The sequence below is a fragment of the Tachysurus fulvidraco genome, chromosome 11 (genome assembly GCF_022655615.1).
Source record: "Tachysurus fulvidraco isolate hzauxx_2018 chromosome 11, HZAU_PFXX_2.0, whole genome shotgun sequence".
Lineage (NCBI taxonomy): Eukaryota > Metazoa > Chordata > Actinopteri > Siluriformes > Bagridae > Tachysurus > Tachysurus fulvidraco.
In genome coordinates this window covers 7998137-8019890 of record NC_062528.1, presented here as the reverse complement: position 1 = coordinate 8019890, position 21754 = coordinate 7998137, and the positions used below count along the sequence as shown (strand labels likewise).

General features: G+C 37.1%; 1 protein-coding gene and 1 long non-coding RNA gene across 2 annotated transcripts; both read right to left on the bottom strand.

Moving 5' to 3' along the window:
* Positions 1-31: 31 nt before the first annotated feature.
* On the bottom strand, positions 32-7423 carry ankk1 (ankyrin repeat and kinase domain containing 1). The gene is made up of 8 exons (XM_027174050.2): positions 7049-7423; positions 6516-6795; positions 5147-5298; positions 4985-5034; positions 4739-4894; positions 3536-3657; positions 3312-3342; positions 32-3231 (listed from the first exon to the last, which is right to left on the bottom strand). Exons 1-8 carry the CDS (start codon positions 7243-7245, stop codon positions 1970-1972), a joined length of 2250 nt encoding a protein of 749 aa, XP_027029851.2. The 5' UTR covers positions 7246-7423; the 3' UTR covers positions 32-1969.
* Positions 7424-8207: 784 nt separating this feature from the next.
* Positions 8208-16401, bottom strand: LOC125145926. The gene is made up of 4 exons (XR_007144406.1): positions 16119-16401; positions 15167-15230; positions 12525-12672; positions 8208-8707 (listed from the first exon to the last, which is right to left on the bottom strand). It is a non-coding gene; the product is annotated as an uncharacterized LOC125145926 (long non-coding RNA).
* Positions 16402-21754: the final 5353 nt, after the last annotated feature.

The window sequence follows — 21754 nt, the reverse complement described above, 5'->3', positions numbered from 1 at the left end:
AAAAAGAAATAAATTACACAGGCGACCGGAATAGACTTTTAGACGGTGCTGTGATTTAATAGGGCATCTAGTTAGCATTTGACAAGAATAATAAAGCAAGCCTCTCACTAAAGCCAACAGTCTCGACACAATCGATAGCTCTGGTTCTCCTTGGGGGAAATTGCCAATGAGCATCAGGAAGCTTAGGTTTTGTTATTATTATTAAAGATTTTCATGCCGGTCTTAATGTGAACAAAGAAAACATTACAAAGTTACACTTAATAAACAAAAGTCTAATATACTTTACAATGCAGTTAATTAGTTGACTCTCTTGTCCTCTCCTCTTTTCTGGCACAACCTTTTTGTAATGACATGTAATTGAACATTGTTAAGGCGTGTTTCAACAATGAAGTTGGCTCTAGCTGTAAAGCAAAGTTAATAAAGAAAAAGTACATTAAAAATTACATGTAGTATTGATTGCTGTTTTGATTGCTGTATCTTATTTCTTGGGAAGATGAAAATGGACAAAATATGACTCCATGTCCTCATGTCATGTTTAAAGAGATGTAGATCACAGACTAAGAATGCCGTCAGCCTAAAAACTCTCGACGCATACCTTTGCTGTACCATGAGGGGTGGTGGAACCTGTCGAGCAGTGCTAGAAGATCAGATGGAGTGTGGTGATAGGCATTAAGGTAAAAGGGTGTTGTGGCCTGTTTCAGGCTTTGCAGGCAAGCACAGGAGTTTTAAATCTGTAGCAATGCAAGAAAAACAAGTCATCCAGCTACATTCTGGATCATTTGCAGAGCTCAGAGGCGGATCTGCAAGAAAGGGTTGCAGTTGTGCTGTCTGGAAATGACAAGGGACTGAACGAGGACTTTCGTCTGAGTGGTCATCGTGGATAGAAATGAATAAGTCAAGTGAGAAAATTACTTCTGAACTAATGAAACTACACCACTATTATTTGTCCATAAAATCTTACCGTGACTCACATTATATTACTTTCTGTGATAAGCCAGTGGTGTATCGTACCTATTATAGTTTTAAACTTACTCTCTTTTCTTATAAACTAATCTTGCTCTGGTTCTTCTATACTATCAGCTCCTCTTCTCTCTGCACATCAGCAGCAGTAGCAGGAGGCTGTATGTGCTGTATGATTGATGCTTGATCTTCCATTAAGCAAACAGAGAGATAGCAAATTTATTGATTGTTGTTGCTCTTATAAAGCTCTTTTTCTGAGCCAGCCCAATAAAAGCAGGATTTCTCTGGTACGGGAGCTGCTATGAGTCTGATTCTATGTATATTCACTGAACGTTTCAACATGTTCTCACACTTCCTATCAAGACCAATTTGCTTCATATAAAAAGTTGTGGTGAATAAGTGTTTATATCAGTCAAATCAAATCACATCTCGCTGCTGTTCATTTAAAAATGTCTTGAGTTTTTATGAGTTCATCCAGTGCTTTCTTAAGACTACAAGCTTCTCAGAAAGAAAAAAAATCAATGCTATAGTTTAACGTGTAGCTCATTGGATCCCTGTATGAGGCAAAGAAGAATAGGGAAGAATGCAGTCAGAGCAGAAACTCTATGTAGTGTTAAAGGAATGTAATGTCACGAATGACCTTCATTCCTTGAAAGTAGAAGTTATCTGAGTGAACACATTAAGATATCCCTGTGAATGGTAGTTCATGCTGTAGAAGTGCTCTGAACTCCTATTCAACTATTAACAAATCTTAAAGAAGTGCTCAAAGAAGGATCCATTCACAACTGCAGGGCAATACCTGAGGAATGTCTTTTCATCACATTATGAAAATGCCCATGAATCAATCAATAGGCTTTTAAGAAAAAAAAATAAAACATATGCAGAGCGACACAATCAATAGGCGAGATCAATGTGGCCCTTTTCTCCTCTCTCACTGCCGGGTGTTATTTGCTATTACGTGGGGATCTGAATGTCTGTACTGGTCACCTTTCTCATCTAGTGTTGATGATTAATGCTTTAATAACTGCATCATCTCCTCATTGTTGGCTTGCTGAGCCAAATCAAATGCTGTATATCCTTTGCAGTTGACTATGTACTTATCTGCATTATTCATCAGCAGGGCTTTGACGATTGGGACGCTGCCTGATTGCACAGCCAGATGCAGTGGTGTGTCCTTGCTATTGTTTTGAACGTTGATGTCAGTGTGCCCAGCAAGAAGCAAGAGCACATTGGCAAAGCCTTTATTGTGGCACGCAAAGTGCAGCGGAGTCCATCCTCCTGCCTCAGCCACGTTTGGGTTCACCCCGGCATTGATCAGCACCGAGACCACTTCGTCATGCCGGTGCTGGCATGCAATGTGCAGCGGCGTCCACCCTCCTTCACCTTGTGCATCCACAGAGCCGCCGTTCTCCTCCAGAACTAACAAAGTCTCAGAGTGTCCTTTAAGTGCTGCCAGGTGCATGGGTGTCCATTTTTGCCCTGTCATGACATCAGCGTCCTCGCCATGACTTAGCAGGAACCTGCAGATGCCTGTGCAGCCTCGAAGTGCTGCGAAATGCAGGGCGCTGTAATTACGATTGTCTTTGAGCTTCACATCTGCGCCGCTGTTCACCAGAAGCCGCACTACCCTGAAGTGCCCCTGCTCGGCTGCTAGGTGCAGCGCGGTGGTTTGATTATTATCTGTCCTGTTTGGGTCTGCTCCTTTAGCCAGTAAGAGTTTGGCGATGCTCGGGTGACCATACTCACATGCTGTGTGGAGTGCTGTCCTTCCAGATTGTTCTTCTTGTACGTCTACATTGGTCAAGCGAGAGAGAAGATGGCGCACAACATTTTCGTGACCATTTTGAGAAGCAAGGTGAATAGGTGTCCATCCTTCTTTGTCTTTCACGTCAGCCGTGGCTTTTGCATCCAGTAAGAGACGAACAGCCCGGTCGTCTCCGCTCTGTGACGCGAAATGCAGAGCTGTCCACAGGTCCTGTTCGGCGAGGTTGACATCGGCACCGCTTTCCACAAGCAGGCCGCAGATCTCGTGAAACTTCTTCAGCACCGCAACGAGAAGTGGCGTGTATCCGTTGGCACTCTTGCAGTTCACTGATGCCCCATTATTCAACACCAGCCTAACAATTTCAATGTTGCCGCTGGCGACAGCATAGTGAAGGAGTGAGTTGTCGTCTTTGAAGAGCATCGAGACATGCTCTTTCTTTAAGACGTTCTTGAAGGTTTCAAAGTCTTTGTTTTTCAAGTATGACACGATGTCTTTATCTGTCAGTACTGTAAGTTGGATACAAAAGAGTATTTTAATCCGTGAAGCAAATTTTAAATACATGATACATTTAATTTCAAAAACCAACCTGAATTTCCTTCTTGTGTTTCTTGTGAACCCTGGAAGAGCAAAAGTGAATATTTGTTTATAACAGAGAAAAACAGCGTTTGAAAAATAGTCCTATTAGATCTATAGTGTATTAGGTCTAGGCCACAAGGGAACTTGTGTGAAAGTGGCACTGATTTAAGTTTAAGCTGAGATTTCATTTTTCTGCTGACAGTGTGCTACAATACATAGCCAAACATCACTTACTCCTCTCTGCAAGGATGGCAGAAAGTGAAAAACTTTATGTGACCTCTTCTTTATCTCCCTGCCTGGAATCTTGTCTGGGAGTTTCAGGACATCGCTTAAAGCTTCAGTCATCCTCACGGCCTCTGAAGACAAAGCAGATAGCATCATGCTGGGTGGCACAGCTCAAAACAGCTCACCAAAAGCACAGTGCAGAAAACGCAGTCTGACGTTTTATTCCAACAGAGATCCACTGGGCTTAGTTTAACTTTCTTGAAAGTCAGGTCAAAATCCTGCATTGGTGACTTTACTTGCACCTGCACTGCTTGTTATTTTAACAACTCTCAGTCCGTCCTCATTACGATAAATATGTAGTTGGCCTTTGAATGAATTGTAACCTCTGAAGTAACCAAAATAAAGTAGTGCTGAGCAAATAGTTGAACTAATCACAGTTTTAAATCTTTTATACACAGATTTAATTACTTTCAGCTCATTATTATTAATTTTACTGAAATTAGTAGAATCACATTAAAATTTTTACCAAATAATGATTGCATTGTATTAAAGGTCTATTAAGATAGATTCATTTTTTTTAACTCTTTGACCAGAGGTGAAAAAATGGAATTTATTTATTTATTTATTTATTAATTTATTTATTTATTTATTTATTTATTTATTTATTTATTTATTTGTCATGTTACAGTTTAGATTGATGCTTAATGGCTTATATGAAAGCAAATACTCAAGACTTTGAGAAGTTCTATTTATCCTAAGTATTTCTGTTTTTACCTGGGGCAATATATTCATCGAAATCTTCTAACGAAACAAAACCCATTTTTTCACACGAATGTTCACATCTTCAACGTAAATGGTGATTCTCTCTGAAATCTGAAGGCGTTATCTTAAACCACTAAGATTCTGTGTAAGGTTATCACAAACGAGGTAAAACATCTCACACTGAAAGCAACAGTGTCCTGACTTATCCGTTTTCTACATATAGTATCATCCAGGCTACACGTACAAGTAACTAATCGAAATATTCAGATTGACCTTTAACACAACGGCTAAATCAATGTCATATTTCAATACTGAATCCTATCTCAGAAAAAAAGATGACACAACCACCCACAGAAATTGTTCATGCTCATGTTTGTGGGTTTTGGTTCGCTGACTACTTCAGCTACACCCTTCAGAACATATGTATAAAGAAACACAGCCGAGTGTTACCATAAAAAGCTGGTCGTTCACTTGAGTCTTGGTGCCAGCATTGTTGCATTAAGCTGATCATCTCCTCACACTCATGAGGCTTGTCATCTGGGACCTTGTCCACACTGGGCCTTTTGCCAGATGTCACTCTGATCAATATTTCAGTCATATTCATTCCTGCCTCAGAAGAATAGAAAATTGAGGCTCTGTTTAAACTCAAACACTTTATGAGCTGGACTATGAGCTGAAATTAGGATGCAGATGTACCACAGTACGGCCTCTTCTGGTTCAGAATCTCCCACATCACTACGGCGAAGCTGTTGTTAAGGAGGAACAGACAGTACTTAATCAGGCAAAGCAAATGCATAATCATTGTGTGATTGAATGTGATTAAAAATTATAAAGTCTGCATGCTGGTTGGATTTTCACCTGTAAACATCATATTTTGAAGTAGGAGGTTCAGGGTTCTGGCTGAAAGTCTCTGGTGGGATATAGTTAACGTTTCCTCTTGCTGCCACATGCTCGATGAACGCTGTCTTGTTAGAAAAGTCGGCCCATTTAATTATCCCAAAATCTGAAATCTTACAGAAGTAAATCAGTTGATATTAGCATATGCTTTGCTACTAAAGTCCATTCTTGTTTCTGTGAATTAGATTTATTAGAATTCTGCAAAAGACATTTTTGTAGAAATGAAGCATCGACATCATATGAAATATAAGCTACATTATACGAAATAAAAATGTTTTGTCTATTAATTAACAGCACATCTGTTATCCATTCATAGTGCTGTAATATAGTATGAAATGTGGAACATCCTCAAATCAAATTATTATTGACATTACAGTAGCTCGGTCATCCCCAGTCAATCCCCAGTCATCAATCTCTTTTTTCTCTGTCTAAGATGAATTATTTCAACTTGCAATATATACATGTACATCATATACAATCTCATGCAAACTTGTAAATAGTGTACAAATAGTGTACTCTTAATTCTTTCTATTTTAACCCTAGCTCTTAATTAATGTTAATAAATGTTTTCATAACTCTTATATTGAAATGTCTTTGCTGCCTTCTGAGAGTTGCTACACTACATTTTGTCGTATTGTACTGTATACAATGACATATCTTCATATCTTCAGAGAAAAAATGCAGCTTGTCGTGTTATAGTCACATACAGTAGTCGTCGATCCACGAGACTTTTAAACTTAAAGTTACAGCTTTACCTTTGACTAAAGGACTGTGTAGTCCTACTAAATAAACTTGTCCTGACAAAAAAAAACTTCACCATATCAATAATTACACTTAAATCGCTTTTTACCACAAGCTATCTTTGTCATGTCACACTCCACAGTGGCCTTTAGTGACTTATATGAAAGGAGATATTTAGGGCTTTAAGAATTTGTAGTTCTTTATAAGTACAGTATTTCTGTTTTTTACGTAGCCTACTAGGGGTAAAATTATTGTAGAAAAGTTTGATATCAAACCCATTTCTGCTCTCTGAGATACACCAAGTTCTTATACATAAGCATTTAAAATGTGAAGCCGTTCTCTTCAACCACTAAAATTCTTTGAAAGGTTACACCAAGAGAGGTGAAAATATAGCACACTGACTCATTTTATAATCAGACTTATGGCCATAAAATAATTCATTTGTTTAGACTGATTAAAAATGTCTGATAAGTCAATAAAAAAGTAAAGGTTCTTGTCAACCTTGCAGATGACGCTACTGTTCAAGGCATGCTGTTAATCAAGCTCCTGATTGGTGAATTCACCAGCACTACTGATTATGTTCAAGCACCTTAACGTGAAGGTGATCATCAAGGAGGATGTTGGATAGCTTCAGGTTCAGATGAAGGAGAGGTGGCTTCATGCTGTGCAGGAAGTTCATGCCCATGGTCACCTCATGAATCATCTGGAACTTTTTTGGCCACATAAGAGTATGAGTTGTGAGAAGATTATCCAGGGATCCTTTGCTCATGTACTCCATCACTGATGCAGACGAGTCTTTGCACAGCCCATAAATAGTCATCAAGTATTTAAATTTGATCTTTCCTATTTTGGCTGTATGCACCATGTTCCTAGGAGATACACAACACATGCTATAACCTGATCCACATAATAGAAAAGTAGGAGTGGTGACTTGTAAGACTGGATCTAAATACTGTAGAAATCCTTTCAACATTCAAATCCTCTCAACATTCAGAATTTTAAAATTGAATATAAAAATAATCTTAAGATAAATCCCAACATCCCGACATTGTAAATTCTATACAAATCAAACTCAAATGAATGAAATCAAATGGAAATCAATCAGTGACTGTGTAGCCATACCTGTAATCACTGGAGGAAATAAAAGCCTTAACGGCACACTTTTCTCGCCACAGCTTTAGCTTGACATTGTAAACATGGCCGAACTTTCCTTCAGAAACTTTCTCCCAGTCTGCTTCAAAATCTTCTTTTTTAAAATACATAAATCTCTCACCAATGCCGGAATCGTGATGCCGACTTTTCCGTGTAAGTTTTGCCATTTTGAATTTTTCTTAACAATCCAAATTCTGTAAATCTCAACCTGAGGTATATGTTCTCTTCAAGAAACTTTACCAACTACAAACTGGTCCAGGAGTCAGCAGGAGTTTTGTGTGCTGCTGATTTGCATAAGAATGTTACTTAACCGGTTTTGAAGTTGTTTATGAGACTGCGTCGATTTCCGCCATCTGACGACTTTGTGTGGAGGCAAATATGCATTTTGAAAAGAATGAAAGTTTGAGTAAACTATGGATATCTCGCTACTCCATTGTTGCCCATATGCAAAGTTTATACAATTCTACCAGCTAATCCCGAAAATATTCAGGAATTAGCTGAATCACAGGATTCTGCACATTTAATTAAAATTGTAACTTTAATTTCAAATTTTTAACTGTTTTGTGCGTAGTGTTGAAATTTAGGGGCAGATTTTTACGAAAATGGAAGATGTATTTTACCTCTAGATTTCTGATTACTGTTACAAATCCTCAGATTACACACAGCGTGTCTCTGGTATACTAACGTACTGGTATTTGCTAACTTTCTACATAAAATCCTAAATTATATAGTATATTTTGTGCAGACACAAATATATGTCTTTTTGCTATTGAAGATATTTTTACCTTACATAATTAGTCGAATCAGTAACAGTACATTAATGTACTGTAGGTTTTCCTATTGTCAAGAAGATTGCTATTCTTATATATTATATTAACAATACATGTTCTTTCGTTTTGTTAAATGTTACAATTTTTAAATGTTAAAGCGTTAAATATTTTAGACCTAATTGTGAATGACATTTGTGGATACAGTGGATGTTTTTTTTTTTCTTTCAGGTTAATTGATATTCAGAAGTGTTCAAAATTTACAATTTAATTTCAAAACATTGCAAACGTATTTTTACAGTAGATACATAATGCATGAAAGTGTTAACTACATAGACTTTTATTACTTTTTTTGTAATAATGAAGTATCTCATGCTCTTTTGGTTTCTGTCACTGCACATCCTGCTTTTTAAACTGAGAACATTGTGGACTGTAGTTCAGTATCTACATGATGTTTGTCTGTGTGTGGTGGGGTTTTAATATTTAATTTACACACCTCAGGCTCTTGGTTTCCATTTTATAAAACTCAACACAGCGTACTAAAGAGTATAACTGATTGGGAAAAGAAAATAAAAAATCTAATTTATAGTTTGAAGACTTCGGCAGGAAGGAGTTACCTTTAGTGTTGGGTTTGTGGTGAACTCGGGTTTTTATGCTGACCAATTCATTCCCCAGGAGCTTTTATTTACACTTTTATAAACTGTTATAGAAAAGACATTATTTACTGTATTTACATTATTTACTGATCAGTTTCACCCAAATGAAGATAGGTTCAATTCAGAGTCTGGGTCCTCTCAAGGTTTCTTCCTCATGTCATCATCTCAGGGAGTTTTCCTTGCCACCTTCACCTCTGGCTTGCTCACTAGGAACAGATGTTAGAGATATATAATAACTTAATACTAAACTTTTTTTTATTATTCTGTTTCAATGTTAATTGGTAAAAGTGCAATTCAAATTTTGTGCTAAAATGTGCTCTTTTGCAACCACATGCACACATTTGCAAAATTTTAAGCATGATTTAGGTTGGCTTGTTATATAAGTATAATAACATTGTTAACATTTATATCGTTGTAGCTACATACAAAAGATTCAGAATACACTGATGTTAACTGTGACGTGGTTGTTCGTATGAGAAGAGCTGATTCACTCTGGTTGCCTCTAGATTGACAACAGTCTCTAGACCTTACACAGAATTTTGGCTAACAACAACATCCAGCAATTCTGATGGTGCAAACATCTTGTTGATGAGAGAGAACAGTGCAGACTGGCTGGAAAGCAACATGAACTCAATTAACACCTCTTTACAACCGTTCGTGAGCAGAGCCTTGAGGCATAATATCATGAATCTGAGGCTACGGTAAGCTAGAGGCTCATAAACTGTACAGCTGAAGGTTAGAAAAAAGACCTGGTTCTCTTCAACTGGGAATATTACTGTGGTTCTTTCAATTTATACCATAGAGCTGTGAATTCCTGTATTTGCTCAGAAGGACTTTAGTGTATATAACAGCAGCTAAGACACATCATGCTCATTTTAATGTTATCCTTTTTTTTTAATAGTAACAACTCATTCAGGGTCTTGTAAGGTTGATGCTTTCAATAATCAAAATCTAATAACAAACCAATTTAACGTCTTTCTGAACTGTTAACAAGCATCGGTCAGTTCTGAAGCCACTTATTGAAACTCCTCATAGAATGATTTTTTTACATAAATCACTATTTCATTATAGAATAATAATATCACCTTTTCAATGTATTGCCTGTAGTAAATGTGTAATGTTACAAGAAAATATGCTACGGACCAAAATGCTGTGATTTGCTCCCCTAATTTTTTTCTCTATATCTTTATAAAGAAAAAAGAAGATATCATTCTCCCTTGCTCTGCCACTCCGTCTTCCTTCCTCTATGTTTCCAAACAAAATCATTCTGCAACTAGACACTTTTAATACAGTAAAAAAAATTTTAAAAGACTAAAATCAAGACCCATGAATAGACTTTCAGCTGAAACTTTAATTAGTTGGGAATGATTTGTTGAGAATGATCATTGTTTCATTTGCCCATAAAAATATGGTTACCGCTGAACGGCACATTATTTGCCCTCGGTCTGTTTGAATGTGTTTTTGAAAGCAATGTGAAAGCAATTTGGAGAATGTGCTGCACATATACAGTGTTTTACAAGTGGTGGAGTAGAAATAACAAAAAAGGTTTTTGGAAAAAAGTGGTCATTGAATACATTTTGTGTGAAAGCATTGAGAAAGGATTCACTGTCTGGTCTGCATAGACTTCACTGACTGGGTGAAGTGTTTAACAGTGTCACTGTTTTAAACAATACTGTATATCATCGCACGCAAAAAAAAAATTGTAACAAAAAAAAGATTAATTGTTGATATTGTAAAGTTTCCTGTAGAAAATTTATGAAAGGAGTGTCAGCAGTTCCAGGTTTTTTGCTAACCTGACAAGTGCTGATAGATTATTGCTGTGAAGTAAGAGGAATAAAATGCTAATCAAAGTCACATTTTTAGTTTCATTTATTCACTATGATGAATAAATAACGCCTTTTATATGTAGATTGTATGTAGATGTGTTTGTAACTCTTTATCAATATACTTTAGCTGCAAACTTCTTGATTTAGTTTTGCTGTGTTTCTGACTTTCCTTTCTGTCTCTGCACTGCTCAGGTTTCCAGATGGCTGAACTTCTTACACTTTCAATTACAGGAACCTATTAAACGGTTTATAAATAATCATCTCCGTCACAGTTTTCCTCTGCCACCTGAATGTGCCTTGCCTCTGGCTTGTAACCACTATGCTGGTGATTTACACACAGAGGTTTCCTAAAGGCGCTGCTTACTTGTTATAGTTTAATTGCAGTACCTGATGTTTTTCATCCAGACGCTGGAGCAGGAAAATGAATAATGACAATCCTTGAGCAATAAAATACACCTAAAGCAAATGCTGTATGCATGTCTATGTGTGTATGCTTTGTTGAATATAATGGGATTTCCAGAGAAACATTTACATCATATCATCTGAATGTGTATTCTGCATGTGTTGTACATCTATAATGCCAAAACATGATGAAAGCAAATTGCTATTAATAAAAACTAATCTACTGCTAAAACGCCTTTATATATCTTAATTAAAATGATTATAGATGCAAAGGAGCTAATCATAGATCAACATTTAATGAATGTTGCCACTTAATCAAAAGATGAGTGGCTCAGAACAGATCTTAATCAGATGGAAAGATGATGACCTGAAACCTGTAATATTTCTACTGTTGCTTTGTTTAACCAAAATGTACAATCAGATGAATCTATTTGGAACAGGTTTGTCTGGCCTGAACATATTTAACATTTTCACACTGTGAGCTGAAGAAAGCCACAGCTAATCAGCCAGACACAGCGTGAACCTGAGAATCTGCAGAAGTCTACAGAAACAGTTTTGCCAGTTTTGCATATTTACTATTGTGGTTTGATTTACAGGTTCGATTGGTGCCCAAGTAAATCTATTTATAACCTGTAAGCTTGATAGCCAAAGTGTGATTAAAGCACGTCTCAGAGTAAATACATTTGACAGGGCTTGGATGCATTTCATCTCAAGGTAAGTCGGCATCTCTGCCACTGTTTAAAGTCACACACAGGTAGTGTTATGACCTTTACTCAAGATGTCTGCTAATCATCCAAAAACATACTGAGAAGACAATAACCTGATACTACGCCCAGATTTATGACTCACTGCCATCTAATAAGTTTCATTTGTTTGTAAGAAGGAAGCAAGCCACTTATAGAATATGATCTTTAATAAACAAATCTTAATGATGGTTGCATGCTGTGTTTGTGGAGCCAAAATGGAGCCAAAAGAAGCAAAACTTCCTGTTTTTCTGCACATTGTTGCTGATACTGAAAGCAGACACCCAATAATTATGCTGAAACCATGACACAGCATTTCAAGGCTGTGCCAAATATTGGCATTTTCTATTATATACAGTGTTGTAACACGCTCCAGTATACACTGTTTATACTCTGACAATTGTTCTGATGATACAAAACCTTTGTTCTCTTTTTGTGCTTTCTGAGTTTGTCCTTGTTTGTTTACCGAGTTGTCACCTAGCCTATTGTGCTCTGTTTCATTGTGATCTGTGTCTAATCTCTTGACCCTGGATTTCTCTTACGTTTTGGATTGTTTGCTGAATTTTCATTAAAACCACCTCAGCTGCACTCACATCTGTCTCTGTCTCCTTATTATAAAACAGATCATTTCTGCAATATTTTCCAAAGGTTTCTTAAAACCAAGGTCAAAAATATTGTTATAGGCCCAATTTTTATTTTACTAGAAATCAGCACCTTTTAATTCAGCTCCCAAACTGCTTCATCATTATGAAAATATCTTTCTTAATTAAATACACATTTAGCATAAAAGCTTCTCTCCTCAAAGCCCTTTCAAAATGCTGTATGCCTGAGGAAAATGGATTACTCAAAGCTTAAAAAAAAGATTTTTCATTTGATGGAGTAGAAAGCTAGAAAAAGGTCAACTTGATGAATCCGAGAAGAGAAAGAGGTGCAGTAAAACATGATCGAGTAATGATGGGAAGAAATCATTGGGTGAGAATTATTAAGAGGTGCTCATGAGGGCTGAATGATCTTGAGGCTCTCTCAGCGAGAGCGAGGCAGCTGATACTCACCCTCGCACACTCAGAGCAGATCCCCCTCAGATCACGGTGTAGGTAGGCAGCGGCATAGTTAATCATCTGGAAGAGACTGATGGTGAAGCTGGCTCTTTTTGACAGGGCCCTGGAAAGCAGGCGGATGCCTTATAGATCTACAGGTAACCTGGCAAATGGCATGGAGGACAAAGAGTGGGAGAAAAGAGCAACATCAGTTATACAGTATTCTGAATGTTTTCAGTGCATTTCACTCAATTTGTTTCTTGTTAGTTCCTTAATTAAAAATCTGTCTGAAAGAAATTACCTTTACTTTTCTGGTTGGTTGCTGTTTTATAATGGGGATTTTGGGGAGATTTGGCAGGTGACCAAATTGAGAAGAAACAAAATTTAAAAAAGTTTACAAATAGTACAGGCTGTACTTTCAAACCAATTATTAAAGACATCAGTCTATAGTATAAAATGTGTAAATACCCACAGTTAACATTTGGCTAGACAAAGGAATTGTACATAACATTTTCCAAAAGAGTTCCAGCAATGCAAACCTTAAAATTTCTGAACTACTCCAGAACCTGACTTCTTCCTAGAGTGGATAACTCACCCAACTCCTCTCTGTAGCATGTCAACAAATAGGACTTTATGATAGATTGGCCGGATGGAAACCAGTCCTCATTAAAAGTCACATAAGCAGATCCTGGTATGATTGTTATGATTCAGCAAAATAGTTTATTAAAATAGAGTGACATCATTATGAAAACTTGTTCGTGACAGCTCAAGGCCTCACTTGGAATGAGGAAATGCCTCATTCAGCATACCAGAAAAACACAGATTTCACTATAGGACAGTATGTAAACCCATTCATATGTAGGGTTGGGAACCGAGCGTGGAATTTTTAAGGTTCGGTTCCAAACGCGGTTCCACTTTAAATAGCCACGTCTTACCTCATGAATATTAATTGTTTACACTGTTTACAGTCACGCAACCAAATTAACGCAGTTTACCACAGAAATCAGTCACTCGCGCTGCTGTGCTGAGGGACACTTTGTGTTAAACATGTCTAAAAAAAAGTCTAAAGTGTGGATTCATTTCCAAAGCTACAACAATGAAGCAAATCTACCCCGTCTGAGAGGGTTTTCTCCACAGCTGGAGATACAATAAGCCAGGAAAGGTCTCGTCTTCTCCCAGAGAAAGCAGACATGTTGATTTTTCTTCAGAAAAATTGCTAACTGTTTTGCTAAGTTGTAATTCTGGATGTTAATTTTGATGTTGGATTTATTTACATTTAAATTGATATGAATTGCAATTCTCTGTTTCAAATATATAAAGAGTGATTAATAAACACAAATGGAATTGTTCAAGTATTGTGCATTATTTTTCACATTCCTTTTATTATGGAATCGGAACCAGAACCGGGAATCGTAAGGCAGAACTGGAACCGGAATCGGAACCGGAAAATTTCTTTTGATACACAACCCTATTCATATGTAAACCCAGTTATGAACCTAATTCATGAGCTTGCTCCCTATCCAACCTGACAAACCTTGAGAGAATTATCCCAATGCAGTGCATTGTTCCGTGTGTCTAAATTCCAGTGCAGAAAGTAGACATGGTGTACTGGCCAAAACCCCAAGGATACAGATATTTGTAACTCACTGTGTGGCTTACAATAAGGTAATAAATAAATAAATGCACTACATTGAATAAGGTGTTAAACTGTAAACCTTTACAGCTTTCAACATTCCGATTCATGGAATGGAACATTACTCAGAAGGCACTGTTTTCCTGTGATAAGGCCCACATCAGATTGCAGACTGACTATTTAACCATAAGCAGGAGTCTGGTTTACACTTTGTACCCATAAAAAAGTGAGATATGAATGCCATATTCTAGGACTATTACATACATTAGGCTGAATTTGATAGGCAGGCTATAAAACCTTCCTGAAGCAGTGGTATACCTTACTGAACAGCATCTGGTCTAATCTTATGTTGGGTGAGAAACAAGCAAGACTTAATCTCCAGATTCACTTGGGTGTCATTTGTTATCTGAAGACAACATACAGGGCAATGAGGGCAAGGACGAGATCTGCTGGTTTGATACGTCTCTAGAGGTTCATCTGAATTCCCACTGTGTCGTACCAAAGCTGTTGGAGACACTTGTCCAGGATCCAGAAGATGCTCTTTTATATTAATAGGGCTGTTCATGACTTCCCTGTTTAATTCGGACCACAGGGTTTTAACAGGATCAAATTCATATCAAATTCAACAGCACTTGTAAAAGACTGATTTGGTCCCTGCAGTCATTTCTGTATTGGTTTCAATGTTTGGAGTCATTATCCTCAATGAATGGGCCGCACTGCGAGTAGAATCTAAAGTGCCCTGTAGACTTTGTGGCACCTCCGTAAATAATAAATTATTTGTACATAAACAACAGAATAAACTTTTATATTTGTTCTAAAAAAGCATCTCAGAAATACTGTGCTAAAACTGACATCTCTATGGAATATTCTAACATAAAGGCAAACAAATTTTCATTCTTGAAAAAAAATGAAAGAAAAAGGATTTCATTTGCTTTCAGTCCCAAAGAACTCCCGAAAAAAAACTTAAAGTATTTAATGCTTCTCTATATTTACCATTTTTATTAAGCATGCCAATAATACTTACCATCCTGCTATGGGAAATGTGCACCTTCTTTCAGGCAAATTTTCAACTGCTCCAGTCTATTATTCTTATTTGAGAACAGACAAACCAATAAGGCATTATTAGTAAAAAAAAAAAAAAATCTTATTGGAAAAGAAAAATGATTGTCTTTTTTTTTATCTATTTATTTATTACCCTTTAAATGAATGTTAAAAACTTCTAAACTTCTGAAGTTGACTTTGAATTAGATTTTAAACTGAAGCACAATTTAATGACAAATTAGTTTTAAACCTAATGTACACTGTGATGCATGATTTGTAGTTTCTCTAGAGACAAAACTCATTCAAGGAGTTTGAAAATGCTAGAATTAATTATAGGAATAAACGAACGAGAAGAATGAGAGCGGATTAAAATTTTGCTCTTCATTTGAGTTTAATCAGCTGTGAAATGTGTACAAAACATACTGACTTCTTGCTATTTTGCTAGTGTAAAAATAATTTGCTTTAATAAAGATTAAGAAAACAAATCAGATCATCTGGTGAAAAATTGTGTAAATAGGAATTACATTACAGATTAATTTTTTTGTCTAAAACTAACATGACTAATCTATTCTGTACATATGTTAACTAAGTGTTCTTAAGTGAGCTATTTCAAAGTCAACAGTGTATAATGTAGCTGGCTTCCTAACTTAGCTAAATGCTATAGAAGGTTTGATTATCTTGCTTGGCTCCTTAGCTAGCTACAGTCTGTTAGCTCATTATACTGTAATTCAACTTTCTAGCATAGGTAGTTATCTAGCAAAAATGCCCCTTACACATCATACACATTCTGAGTGTTACCTAGAGGTTCTAGCAACACAATTTTAACCCAACATGCAATGACTACCAAATAGCAAAAATGACATGTTAAGCTTATTTTAATGTTGTTTATCTAACATCAACAATCTGGCTAGCTAGTTTAGCTTAAACAGGCTTACCTGTTCATGATTCCACATGATCTCCAAAATTGTTGGCTGGCATAATTTGCAGATGCTTTTCACACTTCGTTCACTTTATTTCCTTCAAAGCATTTAAAGCTGAGGATTCCTGACAAACTGGGCAAACTGTTTTCACAATTTCAAGCATAGAGTAGACTTTCATCAGCTTAATTTATTCATTCATTCATTCATTTTCTATTACATCCGAACTTCATTCATATCCGAACTAACCTCATCTCAGGCATCATCGGGCATCAAGACAGGATACACCCTGGACGGAGTGCCAACCCATCGCAGGGCACACACACACTCTCATTCACTCAGACGCTACGGACAATTTTCCAGAGATGCCAATCAATCTACCATGCATGTCTTTGGACCGGGGGAAGAAACAGGAGTACCCGGAGGAAACCCCCGAGACACAGGGAGAACATGCAAACTCCGCACACACAAGGCGAAGGCGGGAATCGAACCCCCAACCCTGGAGGTGTGAGGCAAACGTGCTAACCACTAAGCCACCATGCCCCCCAGCTTAATTTAGAATAATTTAAATAATTTGCACATATTGTCTTTTCATTGACTAAGTCCTCTGAGGTTAGATCATTTTTTTCTATGTAACTGTGATCAAAATAAATTTAACAAAGATAAAGTGATTTAATTATAAAAAATAGTATTTTAATATAAAAAATAGTATACATACAATGTATTGTACTCATGTGTTACTGTATTCGAGTTGGTTACTTTTCAGCCTTTTCACCTCAGGTGTAGGGTGACATGTGGATGTACCTTATAGCTAAAAGGTACAGCTAAGAAGTCTAATGAGGATGTTGTAAATCTTTATATGATGCCGCCTGTGAAAAAATGGTTTCAATTACTGGATTTTGTGTTGCATAATATGCTGATAGTGGGACTCTTGAAGCAGCAGTGATGATGGATGACAATGCAACGTCGAGCAAAGTTACCTGATTAATTGTCTGTCTAACCACAGCGATAGAAGGGGGCCTGACGAAAACTGTTAATGGCAGCTGATGAAATAGGTGTTTTAGCTTGTCCTTAGTTAGTTTTCAGTAGTTCAGCTTCAAAAGAATGTTCACCAACGCAGAGTTTCTAATTTGGCTGAATCTTTCTGCTTTCCTGTTAAACTTGAGGATCAGGTAGATTCTGAGCTTGCTCCTCTTGCTAGCCAGATTTCTGTGATTCTGATTAGCTGCTCACTGTGATAAAAGACATTGTCCTCTCTATTTTTACCCAGAGGATGAAAACCTGTCAAGCCATTTTTTTTATTCCGAGTGAAGACATAGATGTAGAAGTGGGTGTCATCAGTCCTAAGGCCAAAATCAATGAGTGTTCTTTAAAAGTCACAGACAGATGGAAATGGCACATGGCCAATTGAGCTTGATAGGAAAGATTTTGCAGTTGCGGTCTGGGTAGGAGACAGAGGCTGGCTGACAGAACTCTGAGTGACAGCTTGACCTTCAAACACTAGTGATATTTGAAGTTATGCATCTCCAGCAGTGTGGGCTGCAAGAGGGTTTGTGGGTGATGTATGCAACTGTTAAAGGGTGTCTGACAAATCTATGCAATGCCTATTTCGGAAGGCATGATCAGCAAACTCGGGGTCAATCTCATCAAATCCTTACACCATGCACTGTTGCCTCACTTCTGCTTTAAGAAGATACGTACAGAACTCTTCCAGCGCTCCTATCTTTCAGGGATAATCTATCATCGGTCTCATATCGTACGGGACTCAGAAAATCACTCTGGACACCTTATATCCAAGGCATCCACTTTTTTGAACTTTTACCTTCTGGCCGGCACTACAGAGCCCCAAATATCAGCACAACCTGGTACAAGAACAGTTTCTTCTCCAGGCAATCTACCTCATGAACAGTTACAGTAAATGTTCCCACCATTATGCAATAACGTGCAATAGCCTTACATTTAATTGTCACCATCTCCATCCCATCTCATTTTATTCTATTCCACTCTATAATCTATAGCACAGCTGTACATACAATTTACATATTTAGAATTTTTTACATATGTGTATTTTTTTGGTAATCTCATCTTGCTAAACTAAAACATATTCCTTGTATGCGCAAGCATACTTGGCAATAAAGCGCTTTATGATTCTGATTCTGATTCTGATATCCATGAGGACATAACGTGCTATCTTCAGTGATCAAGCTTAAGAAAAGAGTTGCTGTCAGTCGATGAAATGTTTTCAGGGCATAAAAGGAGATTGTTTTCAGACTGAGTGGAATTTTCAACTTTGATTAAAACTAAGAGTCTTCCTGTGAAGTTATTTACAAGGAGTCTTTGAAACTTAAATCCTCCTCCATCTTTTACTAGAGCAGAATCCTTGATGAGTAAGCTAACTGAGAAGGGAGTGGACAGCTGCTCCCACTTGTCTATCGCCACTCGATGTGTTACGACTTGTCAGTTTACTTTTACTTTCATCTCCTGCAGACATGATTCACTTTGACAGGTCCAGAGACCATAGTGAGGTTAGAAACAGTCTTGTTAGGTGTCTATATTTGCTTTTCTTTGCTAAAGGAAGTGTACTCGTCTGACTTGGAAGCCACTCACGTTTCCATACGATGACCCCACATGAAAAGACTAAATATACATGAGACTGGGGATGGTACCAGTTAGAAACCATAAAGATGGCTTTATTCTGCAATTGATACAAACAGTTTTGCTATGACGGTTTAGGACTACAAATGCTATGATAGCTTTAGGACTGCAAATCGCAACAGTTTTGTACTAAATTCTTTTACAGTTACCAGCTGATAAGATAAAGAAGACATAATAGACTTTTAAAATGATATTGAATTTTCTGGTTATATAAATGCACTTGAACATATAGTACAAAGTTAAGGAAGGGAAAATATTTTATAATCCCACTATCTGCTGCCACTAGTGTTGTAAATGTAACGGAGTACAAATACTTTGTTACTGTACTTAGGTAGAACTTTCACGTACTGTATCTGTACTTTACTTCGCTGTTTAAATTTTTGTCAACTTTCACTTTTACTCCACTACATTTCCTAGATAAAATGTATACTTTTACTCCGTTATATTTCCACTAAGCATCTTTGTTATTCTTACTACAAACTAAAATCAGAAGAAATGTGTGCGACTGCAATAAGGGAGGTTTGGCGAATCACTGCTCCTAGATTGCATTACGCACGTCCGCATGCACGCTCTACGGAGAAGCACAGGTACGCGCAGTGTGCACGCGCAGTCAGAGCTGGAGGCATTTATCTATGTTAATCTGCGGAAAACCGCAAAGACGGCAACCAAAAGCAGTGACATTTCACTATTCTTATTACCAGAGTTGTAGCACAAACAAAATATTAATGCAAACAATCCATTGAATACTAAATAAAAATAACATTTATTGATTTGGTCTTTGTCTTGTGAATATTTTTTTATTAATGACTGCATTCATTGGACACACAGTTTGTAGAGAATGCACACATAAATGAACTGATTTGATTCAAGACTGGCATCATTACATCATGCATAACATTTTGGTGTCCACTTTTGCCATTTTAAATAATACCATAACTTTTGGCTTACTATGTAGTCATATAATATATAATATAAAACTCTTCTTGTTTTAAATTCTCACCGAGGGCTAAAACCCCCTAAAAATGAAACCCTAGAACCTCCCCTGCTCTTACGCCTACCGAAAATCACTGAAATTTTACTTTTTACTTTTACTTCAAATACTTAAGTACATTAAATATCAGAAAATTACTTTTGATACTTAAGTACGGTAAATATGAGATACTTTAAGACTTTTACTTGAGTAATATTCTAAAAGGTAACTTTCACTTCTACCAAAGTCTTTTTCTAGTACGATACGTGTACTTTTACTCAAGTATTGCTTTCTAGTACTTTATACAGTACAACACTGGCTGTCACCCAGAAGAAGATGTGTTCCCTTTTGGGTCTGGTTCCTTTCAATGTTTTTTCCTTATATTGCTGCAGGAAGTTTTTCTCACTTCTGGATTGCTCATTTGGGATAAACTGATGCATTTATAAACTGAGAATTTATATCCTGAATTCTATAAAGTATTCTGTAACTCTGCTTTGTGACAATGTCAAAAAAGTTAACTAACTTAAATTGAACTAAATTGAATTGAATGCAGTCCTTGGGGAGGGACGATGGAAACATGGAGCTTTTCATTCAGAAAATTTGAAAACTCTTATTATACTTGTGTAATACAGATGAGATATTTTTCCTGATGTATCCTGAACTGTTTCCTGGCTGGACAAATCCAACCTTAACCGTGTGTTAATCTCTGAGATGAGCATTCGAACGGGTCACTAAGCTTTGAGCCGGTATACTTTTCTGCGCAAACTGACTGCTTTCTAATTCTTCTCAAGGCTTTCCGGGAACCAGTTCAACTACAGAGGCACTACACTTGGTGCATAACCCAGGTCTGTTTGACAGAATTGTCAAATACGTTATCGTGGGGCTGCCCTGTTCTACAAAGGTCCTTTACATTATTGAAACAGACTCGGTAGGCTTCAGGGGGTTAGAAGTTCCCAGCACATTCAAAAGTCCCATTTCATTTGTACTTGTTTCTTGTCTTGCTATTCTGTCACAATCCTCAAGGATATCACTTATTGCTGGAACATAGCCTGATACCATACGGATGATATTTAAGGATAAAAGAGCAATAGGCTCCATGACTTTTTGAATCTGTGTGGAGAGTGAAGTAGGGCAGCAGTCATTCCCCTGGTTGGATGAGCAGCTGCTGCCATGATACTGTTTATAACATATGCAGATTCAGTGTTACAATTAGGCTCCTTTTCATCAGAGATCAACAGGAGATGCGCTCCTCAGGCAAGCAGCAGAGCTAAGGTCTTATGCTTACTCACAGTGAACGAACCAGGATGCAACGAGTCCCTGACCTCTTTCGCAAATTACAGTCTAAGCAGTACCATTCAATTTATAGTTTATATTAGTTACGTAGGGCCTTCGGTGTGTTGCACGGAACAAATCTGTCCCAGGAGAAGTGATTACAAATACATTCAGATGAAGAAGGTTCTCACAGGAGCATGGACTGTTGTTGTTTTAGTCTTGTGACATCATAGCAGATTTGAAAGTTGTGCTTTTGGTTTGCAAGGACTCTTTAGTTCTTATATCTACTGTTTGATGGAAGAATAATATAACAAATCTTTGCTTTTCTAAACACAGTTATAATAACCGCAGTCAATCTATTATTCTCTTGAATGACTAATAACATCCTGAAAGCTAGGCCTTCCTCTTGGCTTATTTATACTCTGATTAAGTTACTCAAATGTGAACAAAACAAATCGGATAAGGAAAGGAATTCATCACTTTAATCGTGTGACTTCTAAGTATTTTTATTTTACATCTTTGTCAAAGCTTGCATGAGGTTGCAATGATAAGATTATTTTATGTCCAAACAATTCATTATGAAATAGATTCATTGCCTGCCAGTTTTTCCAGAGGTCTACTCATGAGCTCTTCAATTCCCAAACTGATTGAGCCTGAGGCTTGGTTAAATTTTACTACAGGCAAGGAGTTCCAAACAGTAACGCATTAATTTTCATGAATCATCTTGTCATGTCATATCATTTAAAACCGAGGAATC

Coding starts and splice junctions, on each gene's coding strand:
- ankk1 (XM_027174050.2), bottom strand. CDS start 7,245: ATGGCAAAACTTACACGGAAAAGTCGGCATCACGATTCCGGCATTGGT. Junction 5,299..6,515: donor ATGATCACCTTCACGTTAAG/GTGCTTGAACAT, acceptor TACTTCTGTAAG/ATTTCAGATTTTGGGATAAT. Junction 3,343..3,535: donor TGCCATCCTTGCAGAGAGGA/GTAAGTGATGTT, acceptor TTGCTCTTCCAG/GGTTCACAAGAAACACAAGA.